Source organism: Oreochromis niloticus, linkage group LG8, assembly GCF_001858045.2.
Source record: "Oreochromis niloticus isolate F11D_XX linkage group LG8, O_niloticus_UMD_NMBU, whole genome shotgun sequence".
NCBI lineage: Eukaryota > Metazoa > Chordata > Actinopteri > Cichliformes > Cichlidae > Oreochromis > Oreochromis niloticus.
The window spans coordinates 21,459,245-21,481,637 of NC_031973.2; the positions used below are offsets into that span (position 1 = coordinate 21,459,245).

At 40.9% G+C, this 22,393-nt stretch overlaps 1 protein-coding gene and 1 non-coding gene across 5 annotated transcripts; one reads left to right on the forward strand and one right to left on the reverse strand.

Moving 5' to 3' along the window:
* The first annotated feature begins 5,437 nt into the window (after positions 1-5,437).
* LOC102080095 (cytadherence high molecular weight protein 1) lies at positions 5,438-21,207 on the forward strand. 4 transcript variants are annotated; one of them, XM_025910007.1, is made up of 7 exons: positions 5,438-5,536; positions 6,198-6,256; positions 17,175-17,430; positions 17,727-17,855; positions 19,826-20,023; positions 20,271-20,397; positions 20,548-21,207. In XM_025910007.1, exons 1-7 carry the CDS (start codon positions 5,506-5,508, stop codon positions 20,654-20,656), a joined length of 909 nt encoding a protein of 302 aa, XP_025765792.1. In that variant the 5' UTR covers positions 5,438-5,505; the 3' UTR covers positions 20,657-21,207. The 4 variants fall into 4 exon arrangements, with proteins under 4 accessions (XP_025765792.1, XP_025765795.1, XP_025765794.1 ...); XM_025910010.1 differs by lacking the exon at positions 5,438-5,536 and adding an exon at positions 9,440-16,857 and having other exon boundaries at positions 6,004-6,256; positions 16,966-17,430; XM_025910009.1 differs by lacking the exon at positions 5,438-5,536 and adding an exon at positions 9,440-15,115 and having other exon boundaries at positions 6,004-6,256; positions 16,733-17,430.
* trnai-uau (transfer RNA isoleucine (anticodon UAU)) lies at positions 18,155-18,248 on the reverse strand. The gene is made up of 2 exons: positions 18,211-18,248; positions 18,155-18,190 (listed from the first exon to the last, which is right to left on the reverse strand). It is a non-coding gene; the product is annotated as a tRNA-Ile (tRNA).
* Positions 21,208-22,393: the final 1,186 nt, after the last annotated feature.

The following is a 22,393-nucleotide window of genomic DNA, read 5'->3' on the forward strand; positions in this document are numbered from 1 at the left end:
GGCCGCCCCTCCTCAGGCCTGTTTCTGCTGGTGTTTCCTGTTAAAAGGGAGTTTTTCCTTCCCACTGTCGCCAAGTGCTTGCTCATGGGGGGTGGTCCTCTGATTGCTGGGGTTTTCTATTTCTAAGGTCTGTACCTTAAAATATAAAGCGCCTTTAAGCTACTGATATTGTGATTTGGTGCTATATAAATAAATTTGTCAGCAGAGCAGCTCGTTTTCCATTAGGGGGTAAAACTATGAGAATCATTTAAAATATGATGAGGTTAAGTGCATAATACACACTTGCAGAAACAGACAAAGCAGCAGCTGGAGTGTGTGTGAGAGAGGAAAAGCTCTGTATGTTATTATAAGTGTGCAGTTTAAGCACTCCGGATCTTCTATCCTTGTTTATAGAGCACTGACCATTTGTAGCCTATCATGGGAAAAATAAGTTGTCTAAGACTCCATCGCTGACATTATAAATGCTACTTAAAAATTTTAGATCACAGATCAGTCATTTTACATCACGGGCCACATATCTTCTTAAGTGACCAGTGAAACTATATGATAAATGTGTCAAATTGGAGGTAAACCTCTGGTAATCCATTACACAGACTGTACTGTAAATATAAAAGATAAAGTTTTCATTAATTCACAGAAAATGACCTGTAAAAAAAGAATATAAACAGAAACCTTTCTTTCATTTAAGTGTTAATCTGTTAGTTAATTACTTAGTAATTAGTAATGACGTGGTATGAATGGCTGTGGGGGGGATTTAGGAAAATACACTAACAAGCTGTGCACTCCTTAATATTTTCAAAGCTGTCCAGTCTTCACTGGACCGATTCAGGACCCCAGGGCTTCATGTTTGACACCCCTGCTTTAGACCCTCCTGCTATTCTCAGACATAGGTCAGAGGAACCCTTGGCAATACTGACACTACTTTCTAAAGAACTGATTGGTCAGCAGGCAGTTAATTTGTATCTGTTGACCTCTAATCTGGAATCTTATGTTACTATGGCGATATATACAGTGGGAAAAAGTGAGCCATCGTTGTAGTACAGAAAACCTGGACAAGATGAAATCCATCTTTGTAGTACAGGCCTCTTGTATAACTTGTCAGCCCCTGTGTGTGTGTGTGTGTGATTGTGTGTTAAATAATGACAGTAAGAAGATGGATGCATCATAATCTCACACTTGGCTACCTCTCAGTCAGCTGGATTTAATACAGTCGCCCAGCCAGACTACACAATCATGTTCTACAAACCTCATTTTCTGCTCCTCTGTCTGTCTTTCCCTCTGTGTGACAGCTAAACAATCTGCCTGACACTCTGCAGCGAAACATGAAGGGGCAGGAGATGAAAGCTAAAACGGAGAGAAGGGGAAAGGAAAGCTTTTGAAATCGGCCCCTTCGCTGTCTTCACCTCCCTCAATCCACAGCTCTGTGGATGTAAACACAAACAAATACCAGCTGTCCACACACACGCAATCGGCCATACGTAAACACACCACACACCCACGCATGCCAGTGGTATAGTGGTGTTGGTGGTGGTAAACGAGGGGTCAGAGAGGCCTCCGTGTCCTTACTTCACCTCCTGATTCGCCTCCTCTGCTGGATTCGAAAGATTCCTCCATGCTGACTGTCTGTGCCAGTCTTTCTGAGAGGGTCACATGAGCTTGCATGAGTGTCAGCAACTTGGTATCGGGCTGGGAACAGTAATAAACACAGCAATAAACGCACTCTGTCCAAGAGCAGCACAGAATCATGAGGGTGTGAGGCCACTATAACCATCATGTCATAAATGAACGGCTATCTATTCAGACGGGGCTTTGCTCGGTTTACAGGTACATTTGTAGTTCAGTGGGATCTTTAGCCAGTGTTTTTCCACAAAACAATTGTGGTTACTGTTTAGCTGCTCATGCCAAGTACCCGGTTCTTCTTCTGTTTACCCCGAAACAAACTGCACAATACAACGCATTTTATTCTTGCCACCGCAGCAGGAGCTATATTTGTCTTTGTAAAGATATATCATAGCTACAGAGTTCTATCTTTTTATTTGGTATTTTTATTATTACTTATTTTACTTCCAACCTGACTACCTCAGAATCTTAAGTACAGAAACTTAAGTATATTTAATTTAGCTGTACAAAAATGTGGCAATTGTACATGATAATTATGATAAAATGAGGGCGGGTTGAAATTTTATGTTCTTTATGTGCCTCCTAAAAAACATAACATTTTAAAATGACTTAAACATTATCAATTTCACAACCTCAAAGTGTCACAAATCGTTTGTTGTCTTTGTATAACCAACTTTAAACATCAGTATCATGGAAAATATCGTCTGGTTGGTGTGGTTTTAAAACTGAAACAAAACCACACCGATTTATCTATGATGTAGGAAGCAACCAAAGCAAGCGCTGATGTAGATATTTTCAGTTTTTCCGGTAAAGCGTCTGTGCCTTCCTCTACAATACTCTGGCATACAGAGGAGCTGACGTTCGACTCTATGGCTGCGAGGTGCCCAGTCCCTGTGGCTGCAAAACAAGCCCAAATTATCACCCCTGCACCACTGTGCTTGGCAGTTAGTGTTTGTGCTGATATGGTGCATTTGTTTTTTTTTTTCTCCAAATATGGAGCTGTGTATTATGGCCAAACATCTCTACTTTGGTCGCTTCTGTCCACAGGACATTGTTCCAGAAGTCTTGCGGTTGTGTAAGATGCAACTGTGCAAGCTAAACCATGCTGCCATGTTCTTTTTAGAGAGAAAAAGATTTCTTCTGGAAGCCCTTTCAAACAAACCATACTTGTTCAGTCTTTTTCTAATTGTACTTTAACATTTAACATGCTAACTGAGGCCTGTAGATTCTCAGATATAGCCCTTAGGCTTTGTGCAATTGCTCTGAGCATTGCACAATGGGTCTTGCTTGGATGCCCACCACTGTGTTAACAAACACACACGGATGCTCCAGGCCAGCAAACTGATGGTCAGTTAATCAAGCGTATTTGATTAGCAGAGCCTGGCTGGAAACAGTAAAGGTGTATCTTAAAAAGTGTGAAATGCTGATTGACTTTTTGCAAAGCCCACTTACACATTTCATGCACAGCTCTTTAAATCCATGGGTTGATAACTTACTTGCACATTTAAAAAGCAAAAGTTACAAGCATTGTCTAAACATCAGTGTCTGACAGTCAGGCCTGGACATGAGCAAACACAAACATACACAAAAGATGTAAATCATGTCCACAAATATTAAACACAGATACATAAATTAATGCCGTAATGGCACAAATTTCCTGGGAACAGGGGAGCCCCCAAGGGGGGCCTGTGGGGCACTCGCCACCCCCCAAAATTTGCTGGCCCCTCCAGTGCCCCCCCTCCCCGGGAAGACTGCCCTTTGTTGGTAATAATGTAATAAGGTTGCAGAAGAGCTAGTGCCTATCCCTGAACAGATCATTGGTGCATCTCAGGGCCCACATAGAGACAGGCAACAGTTCCCACTCTTACACGATCTCATACTTATTTGTCTTTCCTGAACAAGTTTGCTCTTAAAATTAACTTCATTCTGTGAGAATGAATCTTAAATTGAGTCTGCTCAGCTCTGCTGAGAATCGTTTAAGCAATGGTTTGGACTTCCAGAGACTTGTGTACATATAAAGACATATGTATCTGTTTTCAGTGATATCAGCTTTAATTGTAGGACATTAACTAGGCATAAAATTATTTCATTTCTCTCTTTTTTGCCATATTTTTCAAGTAACCTATATTTGACAACAGCATAATAAAAGTGGACATTCTGTTTTTGGTGTGCCACCCCAATATGTTTAGTGGCTCACATATGGCCACCCCATTGAAAAAGATTCTGGAGGCAGCCTGGGAGGAGGAGCCACAAATCCCCCCTTAACTTGCTCAAAGGCAACCTATGCCCTTGAGTATATGCACATTACCTCTTGTTAGCATAACAGAGTAATACAGCACAGTTCATTTTATCTGTCTTTCATAAACACAGCAGGCTGCTGTTTTCTGGGTCACTGAATGTTGTGGACTCAACACAGTACCACAGATGGCACACCACCAGCAGGCTACACCTGTCTTGTCTCATGTGCAAACATCATCATATTACTGCACTGCTGGAAGGAAATTTTGCTGTTGGTAAATTTATTGGTTTGTCTATTTTCTGTAAATTATTGGAGACTAGACTTGAATAGCTTCTCCTGGTCATTGCAGTGAAGGCAACAAGGCGTTTAAGATCAGCTTTGTGAATGTTTTATAAGAAATTTTGTATCATGCGAGAAGCAGCGAGCCTAAACAGAAACAGGTTTTGTCTACACAAAAACTCCGCAGGCCACGATGTATCAGATGTGTACACTGGGCAATAAATCTTGGTCTAAAACCTCCTGCTAATCCTCCAATTTCAAGACCTCAATGGTGGAGCTCAAGAGACAGCAAATCAGCCTTGTTTAGACATGCTAAACGGTGTTAACAGTCTAAGGTGTTCCTCTCCTTCTAAGCTTCATTTCACGGTAGATAAATCGCTTTAAGCTTTCTTTTGGTTTGTGGCATCCACGGAACATTTGCCCAGAAGCACTGTGGTTTGCCTGAGTAATCGAAGATTGATTGTTCCTTATTTTGTGTCTTTTGTTTCTTATAAAACCCTTCTTGGTTCAGCATGCTTCATCTGGTAAGTGTTGCAATCAGCACACCAGACTCTTCCAGGTCAGACCTCAGCTCCTTGGATGTCTTAGGTACCGGTAGTGGTTTTCCACAGTTCAAACCAACCTTTGAAGTATTCTCTCCTCTATTTTCCTCTTCCTCCTTCTCTAGGGGGGGTTCTCGACAGTTGCAAGTTAGTTACAAACTTCTTAATAATTCAAATACCGAGGTCTTTGAAGATGACCTTGTACCATTTAGAGATCCTGTGTTCGGTGATAATAGCGCTTTGATGTTCTCTGACAGCGCCCTTGTGTTTGCCATTGCGAAAAGGAAAAGAGAAGCGGCTTAAGCTGTTTAAGTCTTCGCCGGCTAATTTGAGTCATGTGGACAAATACCATTTATTACTGCTGAGTCAGAAGTAGTTACATTTTAATTGATATGAAGGGTGCCAATGGCAGTTTCAGCTAATTAGAATGTTATGTTAAAGGCTTGCTTGATTCAGATAATCAATGATAAAGTAAAAGTTAAATAATGATTATTGCTGAACTCTGACACCCTTTATGACTCCCTTTATTCTTCAGCACACCCTGATCTTTTTTAGGCAGCTTTTTAACCATTTTTAAGTAGTCTTCAGAAATAGTTCTTCAGACTTCTTGAAGGACATTCAAAGCTCTCCTATGGATGTTGGATGACTTTTGGTTCTGATCCCACACTGCTTCTATGATGTTGAAATACTGGCTCTGGGGAGGCCAATCCATGACTGACCATGTGTCCATTGTGTTTTTCTATCCAGATATGCACTGTTTGGCAGTGTGTTTGGGATCATTGTCAAGCTGAAAAACGAACTGGCTGCCAGTCAGATGTTTTCCAGATGGTATTGCGTGGTGGATCAAAGTCTAATGGTACTTTCCTGTATTTATTATTATCTGTTTTGATAAGACCCTGAACACCACTGGCTGAAATGCTGTCTACACCATGACAGAGCCTCCACCTTGTTTTAGAGATAGCTGGAGACACTCACTGTTGTACCTCCATCCTGACCTCTGCTGTACATTCATGATGGTCTGAATCAAAGTCACCTTGTTGGTCCAAAACTATTATTTTATGCCTGTCAAACTGTGTTATCTTTGGTGTTGTGTTTTAGTGACGTTTGCTAGTAGGTGGCTTAACAAAAAAGGTCATGTTCAAGGACTCACCTGAGAATGAGTGAAAAAGGAGCCATTCTTTAAAAAGCCTGGAGAGCTATTGCTTTAAGACCACTTTAAAAAATGATGAGAAAGTCTGGCTCCTTAGAAGCATAATGTTGAGAAATGAGTGGTGAATCAGGACTTTTACAAAGTAATAATTAATTTTAAGCTCGTATTGTATAATATATCATATATTAGGTATACTGTTAAAAGATTAGAGATATAGAAATGGGCAGGATGCCTGTGAGGTATGCAGACATGGGGAAGACAGAGGACACTGTGCAGTCTGTGGAGGAGGGCAGGGAAGTAGAATGGACAGAGTGACATTGGGTGCATTTGTAACCTGGCACCTCACCTTCCCCTGTTCTCCCTACAGGTGGAGGCTCCAGCTCAACACTGGAAGAACTGCAGCTGGCAGCAGGAAGTGGGGGAAAGGTGACACACACACAGGATACATACAGACTGAATACACAGTGTCTAACAAAAACTGGGTGAAGAAAGTTCAGAATGAGAAAAATATTTCATACTTGCTGGTGGGGTTCTCTCCAAAAAGGGAACTAAAAACAAAGGAATACTGAAAAAAGTCAATCGAAGGCGTATAGGGTGATAGCTTGAGAGATAAAAACAAACAAGAGGGCTCATAGATCCACTGCAGGAGCTATGCATCATGCTGTCTGGTTGGCAGCAGTCACAGTTCAGCGCCGATAGAAATGACTTGGAAAAAATGAGCATCTGTGTCTTGATGTTGCCACAGCGATCACTCAGCCTGTCGTCTTTGTTCTCTAAGAAAAATAACATTCGCTCCAGTATTATAGTATTTAGAAGTCACCTTGAAGCCTGCTACTTTTTCTAAAACTTACTAACATATTGAGATACTGCTACAAAGTTACACAGCAATAGCAAATATGGTAACTGTGGCTACCCTGCCCACACGGTGTCTGGCCTGGTTTCAGCAGTTATGGCTCTGGCCAGCGTTCGGTGAAGCTGCACATGTGGCCTACAAGTCACAGGCTGGGCTCGACATGAGTGACCCCAAGGACTGGGCTGCTGGCCAGAAATCGCACAAATGTCACAACGTGACATCTGGCAACATCTAGGTGGCTGTATGGTTGAGTTAAAGTAGCCAGAGTCAGTAGCTGGCTACTGGTGTGGAGAAAACTGCAGATATGGGCTTCATCTGGGCTGTCCTCGTGGCCTCAAAGGCCTTCCTCCATGACAATACAAATTTAGATATTTAAACTAGTTTGCTTATGCTCATAAAATCACTAGTGATGGTCCATAAATGTCAGGGATAAAAATATATTTTAAAAAAGACACATTTAATTAGTCCCGTGCCATACTGCAGATTTTGGTATTGTACCGATACGGGGCCAATATTGCTGACACCAATACGGATGCTTTAAACCTGTAAAGTCAGCTTATGACCTTAACTTTGTGCAATCAAAACTGAATTTGAATAAGTTCAATTCGAATTTGAATTGCTCAACTTGAATAAAAGCGTCTAAAACTGAATTTGAATTAGCGTAAATTGAAATCCAGTGTAAGTCATGACGTGAAGAATCCTGCTTCCGGGCCCAAACTACTATGTGTTTAATAAGGCTGTTGTGTTTTTAACATGTTTTAATGCTTTTTATCTTGTTCTATTTAATCTCCACAAGCCCCTAAAAACAGTCAGTGATCACTGTCGGCTTGTCTCGGTTTTTATTACCGCTATTCATTTTAAAGCTCAGTTTTCAATGTAACTACAGCGCAGCAGTATATTAATGACTAACCTTATATTGCAGTTGTTCTCCTCACTGAAGTGTGGTCCGTTTACAGCATCCTGCCATGCGACTGCATTTGTCCCTAACCATCGGGAACCTTCACGTTAACTTTTATCGAGTGGAAAAAAGTTAGCGTTCACCCTCCAGCTTCACTGTTTATATTATGCTAACATAGCTGTGTCGCTAGCGATCACGTAGCACATCATTATACCAGCTAGCCAAACTTCAGTAACCCTACAAGCGTCACTGCTGTTTAGTTTTCTGTCTTCATTTATGTTGGAAGTGATAGCAGAGCTGTACGTCTTAATTTTTTTCAGAAATCCCTCAGTCAGGACATGCTATATTATATTTAGATGGAAACTAGTGAGCTAACTTCCTGCTAACTTCTAACTCTGTTAAATTTAATAAATTCTGTTTTCTGGATGCCTGGATGTTAAACTTAATTGTTACACCTAGTAGAGCAGCCACACTGATCATTTTATTACAGATGAATGAATTTAGACAGTTTTTCAACTCTCAGTAATGCTGCAGTGATCGTTTGACTTTGGGACCTGCAGCGGAGTTTGGGCCCAGACACGGCTAATGACGTCAGACTTAAAGACCGGATGGGTTTGAAAATGATTGTGACTAAATTGAAATTTAATTTTATATTTTGAAAATGAATTAATTTAATTTGAAATTGTATTCCATACTTCTTTAAATTTAGCTCTTGAATGGTTTATACCAGTCTTGGTATCGATACAGTTGATATTTGGATCTATCTACCCACCTCTACATTTAATTACCAGAGACATGCACAAAGACTTCTCCAAGGTCTCTTATGTGTTGTTGTTCTCAGTGTCTCCTTTTCAAGTCTGCCTTGAGGACACTTTTGCGTTTTAGTGCACTCTTGCTTGCAACTGTTTGTAGAAATCTTTCTTTAAGATGGAAAACTTGCTGAAAGAGGGTTTTTTTAATGCACAAGTGCACTCGATACCAAAGTAAAAAGCTGCAAAAAGCATTAACAGTTTTAGTAACTGTGTGTCAGCTCATAGTTTTGGTTTCTTAGCCTGCAGTGTTACCGTTTTCCTGCTGCCAAAAATCTCTCATCGGCCCTGTTTCCAGATGCAGGCAACAGTCTCACTTGAAGAACGGCACTCTTTGTGCTTTATCACACAATCTTTCATATTTCCTCTGCAAACAGTTGCAGTAAGATAAAAAGCCACCAAGTCAAATGATGGTTGTATTTGCAGTGTATTTGCAGTGTTGCTATTGCACCTTTAATATCTGTGGTTTCAACCAGCACTGGTGTCGCCAGCTCTCTCTCTCTCTCAGTCTCTGTGTATATGACCGCAATGAACCTGTGACAATGGCTCTGTGCCATTTCAGCCACTCTGTGCCCGAGATCCTGAGTTGGACACAAAGCCGGCTTTATCCCTGCTCTCAGTGTTGTATCAGTGCTGCCTGGCTGGATGCATAAGCACCAGAATTAGCAGCCACATACACAGACACAAACACACACGTACACACACAAGCACTAAAACAATACATTACACTTAGACTGGAAGCAGGGGAAGTTCTTTGTGTTCACACGTGAGCATGTGTGGGAATAACACCAGAGCCCGGACCGCCAGGGGAAGAGACAGACATGGACATGTGCTGTTTCAGTTCCGGTGTTTTGCGGTTGTAGTTGGAGGAAAAAACATGAAGTAACATGATGTACAATCTGTCTGTGCAAGCGGACGCCACACCTCAACGTGTCAGCTTTACAATAGGGCTGTCTATTAAAGTGTTCCTTTCAGTTTCTTTCTTTCTTTTTCACTTCCCTAGAAATCACCGCCACTGTCATTCTCATTTTTCTTTGACTCCTTCACAGACGGGCAGAGACCAATAAGTGTGGAGGGAGACATTTTGAAGACACAAGAGGAGGGAAACAAGTCATAAACCTCGTTTAAAAGGTGAATTAGCCGGTTGTTACGCTGCAGGATATCGCAGCCAGAGGTTTTCACACTTAAAAGAGTGAATGTCCCTTGTAACCTGCAGTGCCACGCATCTGTTTCGAGGTTGTGTGAAACATACAACTGAATTTGAGCTTCTCCAGTACGATTTTCTGTTACAGTCCTTGCTCACTGACTCTGCAGTGCTTTTATTTTTTCTTGACTGTGAGGGAGCTCTGTGGTGACAGCAGGGGTTCGATTAGATCAGATGAAACTTTAATGATTTCTCTGGTGAATCAGGCCATTGCAACAAGCCAACACAGACAGCATACATCAAAGTTAAAGAGGGTGCAAGCAGAGAGACAGCAAATCAGGTGTATATACATACAGATGGAAGCAATATCACCAGCAATTACATGTTTATATATATGTAGCAAGACTTAATAAATACATTATCAAGAGTCCTTTTTTTTATTTCTACAAAATTAATTCCTAAAACATTTTTGGAAACTTTATCTAGTTGCACAGAATGAATCTTACTTACACCAAATACCAACATTTAGGTTTAAAATCCAAGCTGGTCTTACGGCAGTCCTCCTCTGCCTCATTTAAAGCTGTCAGAAAGTCAGAAATAATTAATGATGAAACATATTTACATCAGAGTTATCCACTCACGATGTATCATTATTAATATTTCCGCTAAAGAGCTGAGAAAACCTGAGCTGATTGGCTAGTTTAACTCAAAACCTTTGCTAATCAGCTAATAATAGCTGCAGGGCTGTCCACATTTAAAATGAATTACCTGTGACCCCGCCTCTTCTTCAGGTAGTTGCCTTAATTATTTGCTTCAAAGTTAATGCTAGCTTAATTTGGTTTAGTTTAACTGTTATTTTATCCGTCATTGTTGTGAGTTTCATTGACGCTGCATATTTTGTAGCCACCACAACGATGCTAGCTTAGTCTAGATAAAAGCAGCATGTTTCAAAATGTGCAACTTTTACGTCACTTTAATTTTTAAGCAAATCTTTGAAAGTTTGCATTGCAATTTCAATTACGATGCTGCACGCTAACATGCTAGCATACCAAAGTAGGCGCAAGGAGGTTTTTGGTACAGCTTTGTGACCAATTTCACCAAGCTAGCAACTTCTTATAACCACTTGCCAACCAGCTTTTCCCCTAACGACTGGTGGTTCCCAGCCTGTGTGACCAGGGCCTTGGTTAGCAAATAGTACCCTAAAAATTGCTAATGTGCATTTGTTAAGAGAGGGTCCAGCTGTTTGAAAGTGTTTCCAAAATGTTTTTAAAGTGGCACAGCGGGCATAGCGGGTACAATGAAGTTCAAGATGTGATGCCAAAGTAGTGGTAAAATATGGCCCATAATCAAATTTCAGATTGGGCCAGTGCCTCCCAGCTCCCCCCTTTAGCCCTGCCCCTGTTACCAAAACACTACATTATTGATTTGGTTGATTGTACTAGATCACCAAATTAATCAAGGTTTATCTTCAGGAGAACACATTAAATTTGAAGTTTAATTTCATGGTAAATGTGGAACTCATTATGGACCTAGAGAAAAGCTGAGCTAATATATTCCACTAAGGCTAACCAACCATTAGACCGACACTGTCACCGCAAATATAACATAATCCAGCCTTATCCTTTCAGATTCACCAGATGAACAGATCCCACAAAATACTTCTCACTCTTTTTGTCTCTCTTACTGCAACCCAGTGGAAGCATCTACTTAGAACTGTTGAATGTTCATGTTCATTGCACATCTCAAATCCAACATATCAGCCATGCTTTCATGTTAAAATGAGATATTTGTCTTGTTTAACAGCGTCTGCAGGCCATTTGCACACAATTGACTGCAGATGTGCAGACAAGTCAATCCACCTCGGGGGGGGGGGACTCTGAGCCTTCACCCTGAGGTTGGGACGGCGTGGTAACCAAAGCTTGTGATTTGTTACAGAGATTTATCGTAGCTGTTATATGTTCGAGATATAACAATGAGGTGCTGCATGGTTTTAATCTCTGAACATCACTGCTGAGGGATGCCGCACACAGACTTGGAGAGATGCCTTGTTACGCAACCCTCTTGTTCCACCAGACGATTTACAGCGGCGATATGAGTGTGAGCATAAGTTGCGTGTCTGTGATATAGTGTCTTCGATGCAGAACAGGATCCATCCTCGCTCGCCTGTCGCTGCAGCCGCAGACATCGTTTTTCATATCAGACCTGCATGGCTGGCAGCGTGCCTGACACCCTCTCTCATGCCCTCCTTTCTCTCTCTCTCTCTCTGTCTTTCCTCCCTCATTTTCACCTCCTCTCACATCCCTTTATACTTCTCTCCTCCCTCACTTACTTTACACAAACACACTGCACCTCCTTCATCCGAGTGTTGCAGAGATCTCGCCTGTCTGCCACCAACCTCCCAAAAAAAAGGTGGGGGCTGGTGGGTGACTGATGGCCCATTTTTGTGACATCATTGCTGCCACTCGCCTTCAGTCAGCATGCTCAAGACTGTGATGAGAACCAACTGCTGTGACCGTGAGAGCGTGTGTATTCAAATTCTCTTCCCATTAGTCAGTGTGAGAGTCCAGCTGCGAGCTGCTGCACAGGAAACGGTTCTTAGCATGGTTTTTCATTCAGACAAAGAGAAGAGGAACATCCGCACATTGACTCACTCCTGCTCTAATACCACATTTGAAATGATGACAAATAGTCCCTGGGTCATTTTTTTCTAGGAAGTTTTGTTTGGTCTTCATAAGTACAGAAATACACACACACACACACACACACACACACTCACTAATCCAGGCATGACGCAACCCTCTAAGCAACTCTACGTCATCCTCAGTGACGTCCTCTGGGAGGGAGCAGGCCGGTCCATCACACTGAATACTAAAGGATAAAGAGTTTGCTAAAATAATCTCCATTACAATACAATGATGGCACAGCTGACATATATGACATATATATATATATATATATATATATATATATATATACTGTCCTGCTTAACTGCTTTGAACTACCACAGTGTTATTACAGTGATAGTTTAAGTTGATTTATGGGCCACCTCTGCCTATCTGTTATGCAACAGTCCTCTGCCAGGGCCGGTAATTATAGAGGACTGTTCTAGCACTATGGAAAGTGTTACTCTGGTTTTTCTTGCTAACGTCTGTGTTGAGCCTTTTACTAATTATAGTGTTCTTTACTATACTCGTGCTGCTTTGAAACATTTAAGCCATGCTACTTTGGAAATAAATACCTGCCGCTTCACTCGGTAGCTGTCGTGATCGTCCTTTTGTCAAACTGAAGCCTTTGTTTGTTTGTTTGTTTGTTTGTTTGTTTTTTAGATTTGCAGTAATCCATTTTTATTTGGACACTTGGGGGCAGGATAACAAGCTGTGTGCATAAAGCTAATACATTACTAGCAGACATTAATCAGCTGCCTGCATTGGAAAACCTGTCAGTCAATATGGTGATGTCTCTAATCTCAAGGATGATTTCTTACAATATAGATATAGAAGAAGGGAAAGTGTCTGCAGTGGACAAAATGGGTTTTTTTCTTGTTTTTTTAAAACAACAATATATCCTTTATATTGCTGTAACATGGGCTGATTTAACATGGCAGTCTATGGACTGTTTTCCTCTTGGAGCCAGCTACCTGTGGGACCTTGAGGAACTGCAGTTCCTAGAGGAACTCGTGTTGGCTTCATTGTTAAGCTCCAAAGGTTGCCCCTGGGTTTCTACTGATTAGCTATTGACAAATCGTGACAAACCTCTGCTCCATAGTAATGCATTAGAGCGGAGACAGCGTGAGAGTTAAAATGGAAAGAGAGTGCAAAGAGCAGGCCATCCTGACTGATATCAGGCAAGCAATGAACATCTGCTGAAACAGAAAGTTCTAGTAGCAAAGATGAGAATCTGGAAATTAGTTTGGCATGAAAGTCACTCATTTTTAGGTCTATTTTTGGTCTCCAGTTTTGAGAAAATTATTCGCTTTTTAGCACCTAAATGGTCCGCTGTGACCAATAGCTAGCTGCTCATGTTTAAGACCTGGCAGGAGATGCTTTCATCTCTAGATAATACCTGAAAGACCTACTTTGAAGCATTTAGGGTCCAATTATTTAACATTTGCGCTTTGACTGTAACACGACTGTCAAGTGACACACGAGGAGTTTTGGTTGTTGTATAATGAAGCTCATTAACCATCAATGAGTCTGTGTATCCTTCTCTGGGTGACTAATACCCTGACAGGTGGTGCTCACACATACTTTACTGTTACTTGATCTGTGTGCATCTCTTTCCCTTAACCACACACACACACACACACACACACACACACACACACACACACACACACACACAGAGGGTAAAAAGCCAATTGAGAAGGTAGGTAAGTGCGTGTGTTTTTTATAAAGTGGATAAAAGGTAAGCCTGACCAAATGACAGAAGAAAAAGGAAACACTGTGCATAAAGGTCCTGTGAAATGAAAGAGGAGGTGGAGGGATGGATATATAGATGCTTGCAAGTGCCGAACCAGTGACGTCAAACTGTAAACTAAAGACTTAATCCTCTGTGAGCCTGACCAGCTCCTTGTTCTATCCTGACATCTAGTGGTCAAATCATACAACAACACAGTCAGCCATTCAGAGGATGAGCACCATCATTTGGTAAGTAATATAATCTAATGTTGTGTGTTGCTGTTTATTCAGGCAAAGCCTGGTGACCCAAATAACTTCCCGAGTGTCAGCTAAGAAAAACAAGTTAATGATGACGCCTCATCCCACCGCAAAGTGGGAAGTAAAAATGAGATCATGGAGAAGGTTTATGAGAAAACCCTTCAGGGCCATTACCTTACTAGAGTGTTTACATGGAGTGATTCGGTGGGTGGAGTATAGGTCAGCCATCATCCTCTCTGTTGTTGTTATAAACTGGCTCCAGGCTTTACTGATGCTACGGTTGCTCTCTACTGTACCGTCACATGGGGCCAAGTACCACATTACACAGTTCAATGAGCGCTTATTTTTAGATCACTGTATGTAAAAATTGTGACGCTGAGCTTTGAACTTTCATCACCTTGACACATAAGAATGACAGCTGGAAAAAAAAATCTCTGTGCGCTACTACAAACAACACCTGTAATCTTGATGTTTATGTCCACATTGAGACCTGAGCTTCTTAACAATGTCTCCCTCCTCTCATCCGCAAACTAGTCACGACACATGGCTGCCACTCCCCGAGCCTGGTTCTGCTGGAGGCTTCTTCCTGATAAAAGGGAGTTTTTCGTTCCGACAGTTTTCTCTGTATTATTGTCGGGTCTTTACTTTACAATATAAAGCATCTTGAGATGACCGCTGCTGTGATTGGTGCAATATAAATAATGTTGAATTGTACTGGAAATCAAATTTTCAGGTCATTTAATAAAACATGATGATTATTGCCATTATGACCTATTGCCTTAAAGCTGCCCTGATTGAATATTTTTATAATAAAAATGTGATTCATATGACATCGAATGCTTCAAATTTCAAATTCAAATGTTTTCTTCAGATTTTGATGATGACCAAATCTAAGCTAAAAGGAGATTGAATAATGGACTTCCATGGTAGGAAATGGCAACTTCAAATAAATGCTTGTGTTTATCTGTCCTGCGTCAAAGTCAAAGTCAGCTGGCAGATGCTGTACATGAGCTGATGGCTCAGCTGCTACCCTTCTATGCATGAACATGGCAAATCTGCTTAAGTTCCACAAGCGTGCCAATGTTTGCTGTGCATCTGCATGCTGCTTTGCAACCCACCTCCACCCCAGCTCCTCCTTTTTCATGCTTTTCATAAGACTCGTATTGCGGGAGTTGTGTAATTTCATCACAAAGTTAAGTGGTGCAGATTCAAAACACACACAAAAACGTTTGTTTATGTATATTTGTTCTCTGAATAGCATCAAAAACGTTAGCATAGGTTAGATCACTAGAAATTATAGGTGTTCTGCTGCCGTATTGCTAGCTGCCAGCCACGGAGCTGGTGTACTTCATTACATTCCTATTCTGCTCAAACTGGGCTTCATTATTTGTTTACAGCACAAGAGGACTCCAGAGCTAGCCAGAAGGATGTTAGCTATCAATGGCCAGTGGAAGTCTATATTCACTTAGAATAGTATCATAAAGTGATGTAGTTCAGCCTTTTATTGGGCTGTAAATTCTGTTTCACTGTCACATTTACATTTTGGTAACAGCACGAAGCCCGAGAGAGGAGGATAGAGAGGGTGAGAAGGAGAGAGAGCAGGATGAAGACAGCAAAAGTAAAAAAAAGCTCAAAAAGAAACAGATAAGAGCAAACATGCAGTCAAAGATCTAATATTGTGATATCCTGTGCTGATTCTACACACTAAGGGGGAGGTTGTATGAATTTCAAAATTTAATGTAAAAGCACCTCTGTTACCAGTTTGCTTTTTGTGCTCGTATATGGAGTGTGAGTGTTTTTTTGTTTGCTTGTTTATTGTTTTTTAAGTCTGTACTGAATTGTGCTATTTTAGTGGCTTAAACAAAAATGAAACTGAAAAAATGTTGTGCACGTTCCTCTTCTGCTTTCCTACAACACAACTGAGCCTTTGCCACAAGCTTAACTGAAGTGTCCACCAGATTACAGCTGATCTGCTGCTATGTTGAGATGATGTGCAGGTTCCTTCCTGTTAAAAGGGAGTTTTTCCTTCCCACTGTCGCCAAATGCTTGCTCATAGCAGATCTTTTGATTGTTGGGGTTTTCTCTGTATTATTGTAGGGCCTTTACCTCACAATATATAAAGTCCCTTTAGTGTTTTAGCACTATAAAAAAAAAACAACTGAATTGAAAGAACTGTTAAATTGCCACATACAGGTCGGTAATAATGCGTTTTGTATGTGATAACAGAAGCAAATCTTTGAATGCGATTATTTTCATATTTACTTCAGTAAAATTATGATAAATAAACTTTATTTACATTTATTCAAAGAAAGCCTAATGTTTAAAATAAACACATATTAAAGCACTCTGGGGATGCAGTAAAAGGAACCCTGATTTTGGGGGCAGTTAAAGATACCTTCCACCTTCAGTGCATTGCATTTAAACTCTCAGTTCTCCAGTACTGTGGAGGAACCCTGCTTAGCTGGAATAGTTACAGCAAGGCATTGCTTTTAGCCTCTGTTTCCATCTTCTAACATCTCTTATGATCACACTTTTCCTTTAAGCATTATGACCTGCACATGCTCCAAGCTAGCGGCATTTGCATGGATCACGGACGTTTGGATACTCATTTGTTTGTGCACACTGTTTACTTCATTTCAGCGGAACTATCTGCTATGAGTCCTGTGAGGTGAGAATGGACAGATGATGAAAATATTTCCATCTGATGAGTCTGTTTTTGAAAAATTCAGAAGGTGGACTAATTCTTTTTACAGAAGAAATGTTTGTCTTCAAGCAGGTCTCCCCAATCTCTGAGAAAAATGAGAAGGGGAAGTCTGGAACCTAACCTTGCCACAGACTGGCTTGAATTTGGATTAGGATCGTGGGTTTGAGCTGCGTTCTCTGTGGATTTTCTTTTGTTTTTACACTTCCATCAGTTTGAGGACTATATATTCAGGTCTCTGTCCCAGGATGGAGAATCTAATCCTGGACATGGTGTCTGATCAGAATTTAGAGGAGCTTCCAAATGTGGAGCCAGATGCAGGTGAGATGCAACAGCCAGAGGAGGAGCAGCAGGACGAGGCTGACCCTGATCCCCAACCTGAATCTAGCCAGGAGACATTGGAGACGAGAAGCGGCCCTCCACCGCTGGCTGTCATTGAGTTCCGCATCCAGCAGCTTCAGAACCGCCGTTTCCTCCTGCAGAAGATGAGAGAATTTACCAAAAAGTCACAGCAAAAGATGAACAGCCCTCCAAAGCAAAGTGAGTCAGATTAAAAAACTTGACAGTTGGTGGTGGTTCCTATAAAAGGAAACCATTGTTAGGGTGCATGTTGACATATATTCATCAGCAGTTGACTTAAACGGCAACTTTCCTTCATACACAAAAAGCTAAGAATCTGAAACTAGTGTGGCTGTAAATTACAGCCGATTATGTGACTGTCTCTTTGTGTTAGCTCATAAAACAAGCATTCTAACGCAGTAATCACTGAGTTAATGGGCCAAGCAGCTAGCTATGCGTCAGTCTAACCTTTGGGGTACTTTATGTGATGTCATCAGCAAACGTCGAGGATGACGATGACAGTGAAGACGAACTGGAGACCATTCAGAAAGAGTTGAATGTGCTGCTGCTGAAAAAGGAGGAGCTGTCGAAAGAGGAAGCGACTGCCACACCCACAGAAAACGGAGGTACGCTTAATTTCCTCATCTCACCTTTTTTTGTGCTTTATTTAAAGGGACTGTGCACCCTGAAATCAAATTTGTATATTAATGATCAAGAAACTGACCTCACAGCCCGTTGTTTGTCATTGGTGCCACCTTCAGTCATTATGCAAATGTACTGTTTATAAGGCTGGGAAACGTTTCGTGACGAAACGTCTCCCCCACTGGCAACACTACTTCCAGATGAACAGAACCAAGTTTTTGGGAGGCGTGCTTTTTTTTTTAAATGCACAAAATCACAACAACGTTCGCCTGTCATAAGTTTGTGCTCCAGGTGAGGCTCGAACTCACAACCTCGGCATCACTCTACAGGTTACTGTCTTATAAGTACCGCGCGCTGACCGATTGCGCCACTGGAGCCCTTGAACACTCTTCTTGAGATATAGACTTGATGGCTTTCTGAAGGTCTTTCAACGCTTTTCTTTGGACATTGGCTGCTTTTTCATTCATTTTTAGCCCAGTCCTTTTATTTGACCATTTCTATAAGAAAGAAGTCACTTAATACTAACACATCAATCATTCAAATATAAAAAAGACACCTAACTGTAACAGACAATTTAGCACAGAACCAATTTAAAATAGGTTCTTTAGGGACTTTGTTACTAGAACATAATTCATTTCTATTTCTTTACTTGAATCTACAGAACATAACAAAAAGCTTGGGCTATCTCTTATGGTGTGCAGTGTGCATTTAAAAGATTTGAAACAACTCTAGACATCGTGGACAAAAGAAGATGCTGCATGGGTAAAAACTATCCACAGGAAATGAACGGTAACTGGAAGAAACAGAAAAGAATTCAAGCCTGAGAGATAGATTTGACCGTTCACTTGATCAGAAAAGAAAAGGAAACAGGGAGAAAAGGCTGAGGTATGGCAAATTACACAAGGACTGGACTGAAAGTGAAAGCTATTGGGTGTTTTGGAGTGATGAATCTTTGAAGTCATCATAAATATTATTGAAGCAGCGTAGGATCATCTTGACAGAAAACAGAACAAAGAAGAGCTTTGAATTTCCTTCAAGAAACCTGGAGAACTATTCCTGAAGACTACTTAAAGAAATGAAAAGAAAGCTGCCTAAGAGAGTTCAGGCTGTGCTGAAGAATAAAGGCACTCATACCAAAGACTGACGTTCAAGCTCATTAAAATGAGCTCGCCATACTCTGTTTTTGCCTCATATACTGTATTTACATGGTTATTTGCATGTTTCAGTAAATCATTGCTTTAATTTCCCATTTTCCTTGCAAAATACAAAGAAATGAGGGGTGGCTCAAGACTTTTACACAGTATATTCATAATTCCTTACATATTTATATCTTCAAAATTGGGTAACTCACAGGAAGCAAGATGCACACGGATGTATAATTAGTACTGAAAACCACAGAGGAAAAATGTTGGATTGAACTGTCCCTTTAGAAACGACTGCCCCTCCCCAAACCTGGTTCTGCTGGACGTTTCTTCCTCTTAAAAGGGAGTTTTTCCTTCCCACTTTCATCAAAGTTCTTGCTCATAGAGGGTCATATGATTGTTTTCTTTGTGTTATTTTAGGATCTTTACCCTACAATGAAAAGCGACTTGAGGCAACTGTTGTTGTGATTGGGCACTATATAAATAAAACTAAATTGAATGGAATTGAACGTATGAAAACTTTCATACTGTTGCCAGTTTATGAAGAAAATGATATTCTTTTCCCTTTTTCTGTCTGTCTGTGTTTAATATATAATGATACACTGTCAGATTTTCATATTAAACATATTAAAATAATCAGTGAAAGTAACAAAGGTAATCTGAAATGGAGATAATGGCGTTTTCGGGGAGGGACTACATAGAGTAATCAGCTCATGGCTGAAGTGAAATAGACAGAATGAGATTTTTTAAACGTGGCCCGTTTAAATCTAAAGTTTGAACTGCTTTTGTTTTATTCTTTTTTAATCACCAAGTTCATCAAGCAGACCCCAGTTTTTATAAAAATGAAACACCCAGGGGAGGGATCTACACGCTGCCGCCTGCAGAGGTGACCCAGGAGGAGAGCGTAGAACCCGAAGAACCTGAAGAACCCGAAGAACCCGAAGAAGCTGTAGAAACTGAACCTGAAGTAGAAATACCAGTAGAAACACCAGAAGATGACATCGCTCCAGGTGTGTTACACCTTTCCTCTAGGACACAAAGTAGTGTTTTTATATGTGGACACCTGATTCCCCTTTTCTTTAAATATTGTGTAACTTTTTGGACAAATATCGCTGCAACGAAATATACTGAATGCATCTGTTTACCAAGCTGTATGTACACGCCGACACCTGCATTTGAATAAACCGGCGGGTTGTTTTGGTTTTTAGTTAAGGTCGTTCCAGTTTTTCTCTCTTTTTCTCTCTTTCCCCGGCAAAGTTGAAACTCTGTGCAGAGACGCCAGGCTCACCCAGTGTCCGACCTGCAAAGAGCTCATCATCACAGAAACACAAAGGAAAGTGGGCGAGACAACTTGGTTAGCGTGCTGCTTGTGCTCCATGATAGGGTACGTCTTCTACCTGGCCGGGATGATGTCAAAAAAATTCATTCATTAAGAGCACATGCACATGATACAAGGCACACTGTAGCACTAACTAATAGCACCAAAACTAGTCTCCTCAGATTGATCTGTGACCTTTCCTTCTCTTTCTAACAGCTGTGTTGGCGGCTGCTGTATAATCCCTTTCTGCCTGAAGAACTTCAAGGACGTTCATCACCAATGTCCACACTGTCAGTGCACAATACACACCTTCAAGCCATTCTGACAACAAGATTACTGGAGTAACAACAATGCAATCCTCACTTCCTGCACTCGAGAGACCTTTTCCTGCATCTTGGAGCTGCTTGGGTCCAAACAGCGTTTGTCACCCTGCAGTATTGCTCTCAAACTTTGACCTGTGAACTGGAATAATATGGGACTGTGCACAACACCTGGAGAACTTTAGAACTTTTTTTTTGGCATTGATGCTACATCTGTACTGTCCAAAGGCTCAGGATAGCAGAGCTGCTGTAAATAGTTCCTCTCCCTGGAAAAGTCTGCTCATAATTCAGTGAGATATAGCTAAAGGAAATATGTGTTTGCTGCACAGTTATCTGGTTATTCTATCTTCCAGTAAGCAGATGCAAATTGTGGTATTCAAATAATACTCGCTTCAACAGTTTGACAGCTTCATGTTTGTTCATCTTAGCCAGAAATAACTTTGAGCGAACTCAAATCTAGGATCAAGATCTTCATGCTGCTATTTTTAGATCAATTATCTGACGGTTTCCATGATGAAGTGTATTTGTTGTAAATACAGTTCTGTACAGATGCAAATGATTCACGTAGTCCCACAACAGCTTCACAAAATGCTGTTTGCTATGAGATAATCACTCTAACTCAATGATTTAATGATCTCCTATTACACCAAGCACTTGGTGATAGTAGGGAGGAAGAATTCCCTTTTATTGTGAAAAAGTATTTTCTCTCTTCCTGATTTCTTTTTTTTTTCTGCATATTTGTCACATACAGTGGTATGCAAAAGTTTGGGCGCCCCTGATAATTTTCATGATTTTCCTTCATAAATCATTGGTTGTTTGGATCCGCAATTTAATTCAAACATATCATGTAGCAGATGAACACAATGATATTTGAGAAGTGAAATGAAGTTTATAGGATTTACAGAAAGTGTGCAATAGTTACTTAAACTGAATTAGGCAGGTGCTTAAATTTGGGCACCCTTGTCATTTTATTGTGAGAATACATTTAGCACTAATTATTGGAACATACAATTTGTTTGGTAAGCTCATTGACCCTTGACCTACATACACAGGTCAATCCAGTCGTGAGAAAGTGTATTTAGGGTGGCCAATTGCAAGTTTTTGTCCTCTTTGCGTCTTCTCTCAAGAGTGGGTGGCTACATGGGAGCCTCAAAACAACTCTCAAATGACCTGAAAACAAAGATTGTTCAACATCATGGTTTAGGGGAAGGATACAAATAGCTATCTCAGAGATTTCAGCTGTCAGTTTCCACTGTGAGGAACATATTGAGGAAATAGAAGACCACAGGGACAGTTCTAGTTAAGGCCGGAAGTGACAGATCAAGGAAAATCTTATATAAGCAGAGGCAAAGGATGGTGAGAACAGTCAGAGTCAACCCACAGATCAGCTCCAAAGACCTGCAACATCATCTTGCTGCAGATGGTGTCACTGTGCATTGTTCAACTATTCAGTGCACTTTGCACAAGGAGATGCTGTATGGGAGAGTAATGCAGAAGAAGCCTTATTCCAGCTTCATTTTGGAATAAGGTGCTGTGGACTGATGAAACTAAAATTGAGTTATTTGGGCATAACAAGAGGCGGTATGCATGGAGGAAATAAAACACAGCAGTTCAAGAGTAACACTTGCTACCTACAGTAAAATGTGGTGGTGGTTCCATCATGCTGTGGGGCTGTGTGGCCAGTGCAGGTACTGGGAATCTTGTTAAAGTTGAGGGTCGCATGGATTCCAGTCAGTATCAGC

Coding starts and splice junctions, on each gene's coding strand:
- LOC102080095 (XM_025910007.1), top strand. CDS start 5,506: ATGGTATTGCGTGGTGGATCAAAGTCTAATG. Junction 6,257..17,174: donor CAGCAGGAAGTGGGGGAAAG/GTGACACACACA, acceptor GTGTCTGATCAG/AATTTAGAGGAGCTTCCAAA. Junction 20,024..20,270: donor AGAAGATGACATCGCTCCAG/GTGTGTTACACC, acceptor TCCCCGGCAAAG/TTGAAACTCTGTGCAGAGAC.